The sequence below is a fragment of the Pelobates fuscus genome, chromosome 5 (assembly GCF_036172605.1).
Source record: "Pelobates fuscus isolate aPelFus1 chromosome 5, aPelFus1.pri, whole genome shotgun sequence".
Classification (NCBI taxonomy): Eukaryota; Metazoa; Chordata; class Amphibia; order Anura; family Pelobatidae; genus Pelobates; species Pelobates fuscus.
Genome location: NC_086321.1, coordinates 5,920,111 through 5,929,962, shown reverse-complemented (window position 1 = coordinate 5,929,962; position 9,852 = coordinate 5,920,111). Strand labels below are relative to the sequence as shown.

Here is a 9,852-nt window from a genome sequence, read left to right as displayed (position 1 = left end):
ATATCATAACTTCGATGTATTATTTATTGATACTGAAATCTGTAGAATATGTACATTGTTATGATACTCATAATGAATATTTGTATATGTTTTATGTGTAAAAAACAAAATTCTTAATAAACATTTATTTAAAAACGGGGAGTTTGGTCTGTCACTGTGAAGCGGGCGTAACCCTTACACTACCTGATCGATACAACATCATACCTGATGTTTTAAAGCACGTTATTCCAAACAATTTAGGAATGTTAGGGGATTTATGCCCTTTATGGATTAAAACCAGACTCTGCATCAACTATGTAATTTTCCATGGGAGTTTTGCCATGGATCCCCCTCCGGCATGCCACAGTCCAGGTGTTAGTCCCCTTGAAACAACTTTTCCATCACTATTGTGGCCAGAAAGAGTCCCTGTGGGTTTTAAAATTCACCTGCCCATTGAAGTCTATGGCGGTTCGCTCGGTCGCGAACATTTGCGGAAGTTCGCGTTCGCCGTTTGCGAACGGAAAATTGTATGTTCGCGACATCACTATACCTGGCTAAAACTTCATATTCAATTAGGGACCAGTGGAAGGTACCTAGATACAGCTTTATACCCTACCAGACATCAGTGCAAGGTACCTTGTGAAAATTCATATCAAATCAGGTATAAGAAAAAGAGACCTAGCTAAAGCTTTATACCTAAGCAGGTATCACTGGAAGGTAGATAGTAAAAACGTCAAACCCAATCAGGGATCAGTGAAATGCACACTCAAGAAGCGGATACCTTGAGAATAAATCAGCACCTTGCTTGATGGAAGATATAAACATCCTACGCACTGCCCTTAAATGATTACACTGTCCGCGTTACTCATTAAAATGTGAATTTCCAAGTATGTTATATGTTAATTCATTGAACATCGTATTTAAATTTAATTTGGCAGCTTTAAATATGAAAATATTAACTATTGCAACACGTTTCTCCATTAGACGGCAGAGATTTTCATCTTGATAGTATAACACATTGTGAATAAAACTTAATTCACTGTATAGTATGGGGTCCATTAAAACATTCAGATATTACGCTTTACAATAGCGTTGGCCTCTAAGCCTTTCTCCCAGTGCCATTATCCAGAATATTTATTGAGCGTGACATTAGCATTATGCCAAAACCCATGAGATTGATACAGGCCGTGTACATTCTATCATTTCAGGAAAATGACAGACAAAGGTTGGTTATATACACACCAGATTTATTGAAGAAAAGCATTGTTTCAAAAATAGTGATATTCAAACATGTTATATACATGGCTCTTTTTGGTTTTAGCGAAGCCTAAAATAAGAGTTAAGTTCCAATGATGAAACAAATATACAGATAAAACGTATACAAACACACCTTAATCTAGTTTTGACATTAAAATTATTTTATTTATAACATGGTTGAGTCTTCAAAATATACACAGTAATAACATTAAAATTAAACATATAGGACTATTTAAAAATATATATATATACACCAGAGTACATTCAGCAAAATAAAGATATTTCCCTTTTTGAAATTCACATTTAGAGTTTGTACTATTCTAAATTCTCTGTGCGTCGAGGCGGATGATACACACAAACATCCTGAATCAGGAGCCCTGGATTAGCTTAACACCCTAAATAAACAAAGCTTTCAAAAACTTGACCACCTACAAAGGTAAAGTAAAAACCAAATCTCTTATTTCAAATGTTCAACAATACATACAGGTCCCCAACAGAAAGACGGGAAACATGCTTGCAATTAATTTGGATCCCGTAGGAGCTTAATCATGGGCGAGCAGTGAATACAAGCAATGTCACATTAATTACCACTAGAAAAATAGCTGTCTGTTTCTTGCTATGCGTTAGAATTTCTCTGCCCAACCAAAAGAGTTTAATTCACTCCATTTTACTGGTGCAGATCATGTGTCACAGGTTAAAGGAACATGCCTCACTTTGCAGGCTGAAAACAAGCAGGTGAGTTATGTTTTTTCAGTTAAACCGGTTTCTTCTTTCTTATGCTTTCCACACCCACTCCAGGGGGAACACTGATCTGACCAATCAGTGTCCTATCCCTAGGAATAATGGAAAAGTGCAATGGGCTTGCCTGACAGATTTTTACCTATGTAAAGTAGGAAGATCTCTTCACCTTGCAACATCCTGACAGGCGGTCAGTGTGATCATGCAGAGCAGGCTCTGGGGTTGGGGTTCTCTCCTCCTGCTGCGCAATGACCCCCTTATTCTGTCATTAGTGGAATGGTCTAGATGCATCACAATCTGACAAAGTTTGTTTTTTTCCCAACGTTTATTACATACTTTTCAACGTTGTACTCGCTTTATTTTGATTTGTAGATTTGTTTAAAAAACATTTCTTCAAGTGATGCATGTCCCTTTAATACTGTGTGACGTGACAACGCTGTATACACCCTGGCTGGCTAGGTTTATACAACAAGTTTAGCTTTTATTTAGAAATTAAAGGAAGACCGGAGATTGGCTGAAAAGTTCCTTGGTATTAGGAGAGTTCACTACACAATCTGTAAATCTAAAACTGACATGAAGCTAAAACGCATCAACCAAACAATGCATTTAAAAAGTGGAAGTCCGTTCCAGGGTGCAGCATCCCTTTAATTACCAGCAAGGGAACATATGGTGCTATCCCTATACATGGCTGCCACGTTATGAGAAACATGACCAATGGAATCTGAAAAGTAAAGTGCAAGATTACATCGTTTATGTTAAAATCAATAAAAATATGATTGAACAAAATCACAATACTATGTTTATCGGACGGTGAAAAATACTCCGATGAGGTACAGAATAATGCAGTAAACAGAGACTAGATTACAATGTTTTGTCTGAAGCCTTTGCAAACCCTGTCCAATCACAGACTTCCCAATGCAGCTCAGAAGTCTTTGCTAGGCAGGCGCTCTGGGCAATTGGGGTCTCTTGAGTTTAGTTTCAGTGAGCTAACCAAACCAGAAAGTAATAGGACCGGTTATGTAACGGACAGCCAGAGGGGTTTAACAAGGCTCATTTAGAAAAGTGCCAATTTCTATTGAAATCTGCACTTTTTTCCCCCATTTAAACAAAAATAAAAAAATGTACAAAGGACACACTTTTCACACATAGATCGTTTAACAAGCTAATGTGTTTTAGGTGTGTGGAGTATCCCTTTAAGCAAAAAAAGCTAAACAGAAAGCAGTTGACATCTTTCATTGTCCTAGGATTTGACATTCACATAGAATTTCCAACAATTCACACTTTAGTGTATATCACTGTAATATTAGGCACTCCAAGCCTTTTGGCACAAAACATACAATACCGATTTTAATTAGTTTAATGGCTAATTCATTGGATTCTGACTCCCACGGTGAGACGTGTGAATGAGCACAGTAACTATAACGCACCAATAAAACTGTGTATAATAAGAGGCAACTGGATGTATTAATATAATATATACCGTCCGTACACACAGTATAATGTATATTAATTGTAATGTGAAGCATGAACCATAGGCAGGGGGCGGTCATTGACAGAGATTCACTAAATTGTGAGATGTCTCTCCAGTTTAGGCAACAGGTAGCTTTTTTAGCTGCTGTGAAACTACAAGTCTCATAATGCAATAAGAGCATCATGTGGATGTATTAAAGGGACACTATAGTCACCTGAACAACTACAGCTTAATGTAGTTTACATTGTCCCCTAGGGACACCTTCAAGGGGCCACTCACTTCTTAGATGGCCACAGTAAGCAGCCATGCCGTTCAGCGTCCCCACGCTCTGCATGGAGATGCTGAATTTTCCTCCTAGAGATGCATTGATTCACTGTACAGCGCTACAGAATCTGATGGCGCTATATAAATAAAATAATAATTCAATGCATCCCTATTAGGAGCTGCGGATTGGCCAAAACTGTTTGGGCTCCGCCCCCTTGTCGATTTTAGCCAATCCAAAGCTTTTGCCATGGGAAGGGGGCGGGGCCAGCAGACCTGCGGAGAGCTGAATATAAGCTTAGTTTTAACCCATTCTGCGGGGGTTAAGGGTGGAGGGGCAAGCCACCTAAATGGTGGGTTTTCACTATACAGGTTTGTATTCCTGACCCTATAGTGATCCTTTAAGGATTATAGAACGTTATAATTAATACAGAAGAGATCAGTTTAACATACATCCTCCAGGCTCACCAAATTTTGTCCATGGATTGTGGGTCACACACACAAGTCAGTAAGATGTACGCATGAGCCCGGCTCATGACAAATCCATGCCTCCCTGAATTCATTACAAAGCTCCCCCACACACATCCTCCCTGCTTAGACAAGCAGACTGCATACACTCACTAGGTATGACAGATCCCCAACACCAAACCTAGCAGCTATCATACCAAACAATTAGACCGTTCCATTCTAATAGTACCATCCTGAAAGGCAGACCATGGCGCAGCACATTACCAGGCGTTGGCAAAGCTTACATCGATGTGCAAAATATTTCTCATGTTTTGAAAAAGCTTAGATCAGCAAAATAAAAAAACATTTAAATCAGGATACAAATATAATTATTTTAAAAAGGAAACCTAAAATCAAATGTTTACCTATATTAAAAAAATAATACACACACACACACCTCTTTTAATCTATATTATTTATATTTCTCCTGTAAATAATACAGAATTTCCAACATGCGGGGGGGCGATTTCAGTCTGGAAGCAGAAGCTAAAACACGAAATTCCCCTCTCTGTCCTGGAGTAAACACAAAGGTGCCCATAATAAAAGGCGATAGCCCGTGTTATATAAACTGATTATAGCATGAAACAGATTCCTGCTTGCTTTGTGTGGCTGTGTATGATAAGAGTGAAAGGATTTCATGGTCTGCTTACAGCTGTCTCAGGTCACCAAAAAGTGAAACCAAATGATGTCACTGAACAAGAGGAAAGACATTTGAACATAAATTCTCAGGATGAAAATATAATTTTGCCTCTTTATAAAATCGCTGGTAAGACCACACCTTGAATATGCTGTGCAATTTTGGGGCACCTGTTCTAAATAAGGATACCATGGCACTAAAATAAGTGCCGAGACGAGCTACAAAATTGATAAAAGGAATGGAGCATTTTAGTTGTGAAGAAAGGTTAAAACATTTAAATCTCTTTAGTTTGGAAAAACGGCGCCTGAGAGGGGATATGATAACATTATACAAATATATTCGGGGCCAGTACAAACCATTATCTGGAAATCTATTCATAAACAGGGCTATACATAGGACACAAGGTCACACATTTAGGCTGGAAGAAAAATCTAAAGCAAAGAAAAGGTTTTTTTACAGTAAGAGCAATAAGGATATGGAATTCTCTGCCTGAAGAGGTGGTTTTATCAGAGTCCATACAGATGTTTAAACTGCAATTGGATAAATACTTGCAAAAACAAAACATACAGGGATATAATTTCTAATTAGTGGGGTGATAGCTGCTTGATCCAAGGAGACATCTGACTGCTATTTTGGGGTCAAGAAGGATTTTTTTCCTAGTTTGTTGCAAAATTGGAAGCGCTTCAGACTGGGTCTTTTGCCTTCTTTCGGATCAACAGCAAAAACATATGTGAGGAAGGTTGAACTTGATGGACCAAGTCTCTTTTCAGCTATGAAACTATGTAACATACCTAGACAGGCAGAGCTAAATAATTGATCAGAGCCCAATACAATGGGTAACTTTTAAGAAACACTCCAAGCACCATAACCACTGGAAAGGTTTGACATCCTGTCTGGGGGTCAATTGTGCACCGCTACCTGTTTCTCTCCAGCTGGAAGTTCTGTGTAATCGAACCTGGGCAGTGCAGGGCTAAGCTTATTGGCTGAGAACAATCAGCTGTAGGCACCCAGACCACTTAAGCTAATTTAAGTGGTCTGGGTGCTGTGTCCCTTTTGCACCTAGTGCTGTAATGTAAAACATTGCAGTTCTATAGAAACTGCAATGTTTACATTGCAGCTCTAAGTCTGCCCTCTGTGGCGGTCTATCAGACAGCCAATAGATGGCTTCCGGAATCCAAACGGACTTTAAGTCCGTTATCTGACGCTGAACGTCCTCATGGACCTCCAGCGTCAGATTTTCCCCATAGGAAAGCATTGAATAAGGCTTTCCTATGAGGAGGTCTAAAGCGCATTATTGGCACCATAACTACTACATCATGCTGAAGTAGTCATGGTGCTTGGAGTGTTCTTTTAAGCAAACCTACCTTGGAAAAAATTTGCAATTTCTAAGAGGTAGCATCTACTGCTAGTAACAGGACACTAGCTATGGCAATCCATAATCCAACCAATTCAAATGACTCCTGTCTGGACCAGGCGTAAACCCCCCACTGCAGTAACATATCCTCTCAGTTAATGCTGGTGCAGAGCATCACATCACACAATATTCCTGGTTAATGCTAGTGCAGTGTATCACATCACACAATATTCCTGGTTAATGCTAGTGCAGTGTATCACATCACACAATATTCCTGGTTAATGCTAGTGCGGTGTATTACATCACACAATATACCATTAAAGACAAAAACAATACACAAACAAGACTTCAGATAAAACCAATAAACGTAAGCAGACAAACTAAGGCTTGGCTGGTGCAGCGATATATGTGTATATTCAGTGCAAGATATACACAACTTATATTCCGAGATATAGACAGAAAGACATTCCAAAGCAAATCCTAGCAGTTCTATTAATTGCATAATTGATTATCTTTTTATTTAGCCAGCAATACGGCGTCAGAAAACATGTGTGGGAACTACATGGTTCTAATAACTATACACATTCAGCAAACTGGTCGTAATCAGGCCAGGAGACATCACGATGTGACGCCATGTCCGCTGACACCATGAAACCGCTATCACCAGAACGGCCAAAAGTGTTTGTAGTAATCTGATTGTATATTTGGAATATGGCGGCACTTTGCAAATAACACGATTTGCTGGCAATCCAGATTCAGTCCCATAACCCACCTACACACATCATTCTGACAATAGGACGTGTATGTGTGCAACCAGAATACCATCTTACAGATAGTACAGGCATAGCTCTTTTAAGGTTTGTTAACAATTAATAAAAATGAAAAAAAGCCTTGCTGCTGGGAATAGAAAATATTTATATATAGTTAATAAAAAAATTATAGTTTTATTATATATCTATATATATATATATATATATATATACACACACACAATTAAACTATACACACTGCTATTGCCTGTATTTCCATATCCCCTCATTGCTCCCTTTTTTGTCTGTATGTTGGCAACAAAGTATCATAACACATAGAAAAGGCCATTTTGCATACAAATCGAGGAGAATATCAGACAGTGAGGCATTCGTTGGTGTTAGACAGAAAGAAAGCACGATTAACAATAACTGAACATCAACAAAAATACACCAGGTTCCATCGTTTCCCTACAAATTCTGCTGTTATGGCTAAAAGAAAGAACATTGTCACAATCAAAAGAAAAAATATATATATAAAAAAGTAATTCTGGAGATATATAAAAATATACATATGATAAAGGCAAGTTGAAATGTCCCTTTAAAGCATGTCATTGTTGGATGGAAGGTTAATACGAGCTCATACAATATAACCAGCGCAGTGTTTAAGAGGATATCAGCTCTTTCTCCATGCGGGTTCTATGGCAAAATACAGACATGACTCGACTAGCCGAATAGCAGCTCTTTCTCCATGCGAGTGTATGGCTATTCGACTAGCCGAATAGCAGTTCTTCCATTGACATCTGTGGGAACACTGCTATTCAGACAGCAGGCCTGCTAACCTCTTATAACATGCTCTAGCCCTATAAGAGAAGCTCTAGTAAATGACTGGTAAATCCGATTTTGCTTATTGTGAACATACGTTAGACTCGGCCATCGAGGACCACAGTCCTCTCACAGATTTGATTTATTTACCGGTAATTTACTCATTAAATGGGGTAAGTCCCCATTCAGTATTCATTTTAAGAGATTAACAAATGCACAAAATCAAAAAAAAGTTTCATGACAAACGGCTTGTGAGATGAATCAGAAGTTAAATGAGGTGGCATTTCACTGGAGCATTTGCTATGCCTTTCTAGATGTTAAGGGAACACTATAGTATCAGGAATAGAAACATCTATTATGGACACGATAGTGCTGGTGTGGCAGTTTAGGTCTCCAGCCCAGTCTCCCACGCTGCGCCAGTCCCGCCACCCCCCACCCCCCCCCCCCCCATTAAGCTGTAGTGACTATAGAGTCCTCTAATTTGTAACAGACCAGTAGATTGTTGCTTGGTCTTCATTCCACAATGTCAATGAGAGAGACTGCTATCTCTTAACGGATTATTCACCAAGTACTGGAAAAGTTAACATAGAATCTCTGTGAAAACCCCTAAATTATCCTATGGAGATCAGAGGAGGAAACCACTTGAAATCATTTTCAATGAAGTAAAAAACTTCCCTTTGAACTATTCAAGAATTAGAAAACAATTAAAAAACAAAAACAAATTGGGTTGGAGGTTTTTTTTTCTAATTTGCCACCAAATTTAGCAATTCCCTTTTGAAAATTTCTTCCTTGGACATTGAGAATTTTAAGAAATTTGTGAAAGCTACATAGATTATTAATTCCCTCGGATACTGAAGGCCAGCATAAGTCTTTTTCTACAAAAAAAAGACCATTAAAAAGTAGTGATACCTCACATTTTTCTATTACAGTAGAATTCATTCATCGGCTAAGCTAACCAAGTGAAATAGGCAACCTCGTCCAAGTCCACAGGGTAATCTGTAAGAAGTTGTGGAGTTTTATCAAAGACTTCTCCTTTGTAACTACGCCATCGGCCTGCAGGAAGGTAAACATCCCTTTCCTGCTTGCCAGGCTCCAGGACTGGGGCGACCATGAACGTATCTCCAATCAAGAACTGGGAATCAATTTTATGGGCAGCTTCGTCATTAGGAGAGATCCACCAGATTGGCCGAATGATAGGATCTCCGGTCGTGGTAACTTCCCCTGCAAGCTCCAATAACAGAGGGGCAACCAAAGACTCGTGGATTTGGGTAAACTTGTGAGCAATTTCAATCACATCATTATCATAAAGCCAGGGTGGTACGGAAAACTGCATAGAGGGCATAAAAGCAGATAGTTCCAGCCACCGGATGTAGAGTTCCCGATCAGGAATCTGAAGGTTGCTGGAATGATTGCTGTAGGCATTCCCTCCAATCATATCTGGCAAGATAAAGGGATACCCAAGCATACTTATGGTAAGAACAGTAGGGATCAGTGATTTCAACCCAAGCTCATATCCCCATACAGAGTCACGGTCGATAATCCTGAAGAAGCAGGAGATATTCTGGGACTGATAGCCAACTCTCACCTCGGCACGGTCAAAAAAGGGAATAGCCATTTCAGTGTACTTCCTACTGAAAATGCTTGGATCTGACAATGGTTGAAAGGTGCTGAACTGTTTGGGAAGATAATTTGTTTCTCCGGCATCAAATTTAAAAGATGAAATTCCATACTTTGCTTTGAGCATTTTTAGATTGTTAAGGAACCACTCTCTAGCTTGGGGGTTTGTAAAATCAAGTATGGCTCCTATTCCATTCCACCACTGGACCATGGCTGGAAGTCGTCCACTGGGTTCTTTAACAAACAGCCCCCTCTCTATGCCCACTCCAAAATTAGAGGAGTTATAATTGACAAATGGATGGATCCAGAGAGTTAACTCAAAGCCTTCTTCCTTTAACTTTTTGAACATTTCTGTAGCATTAGGGAATTTTACTGGATCAAGATCAAAATCACCATAGTACTTGGAGTACATGTCATCTATCTCAATATGACTGTAGTTAAAGTGGTGTTTCTTTATCTT

General features: G+C 39.0%; 1 protein-coding gene across 1 annotated transcript in view; it reads right to left on the bottom strand.

Annotated features, from left to right (window-relative positions):
* Positions 1-8,487: 8,487 nt before the first annotated feature.
* MYORG (myogenesis regulating glycosidase (putative)) overlaps positions 8,488-9,852 on the bottom strand; it is a 36,298-nt gene continuing 34,933 nt past the window's right edge. Inside the window, exon 3 of the mRNA XM_063456684.1 lies at positions 8,488-9,852. This exon is cut by the window's right edge and continues 1,009 nt beyond it. Within this exon, the coding sequence (XP_063312754.1) occupies positions 8,722-9,852 (1,131 nt within the window). The 3' untranslated portion in view covers positions 8,488-8,721.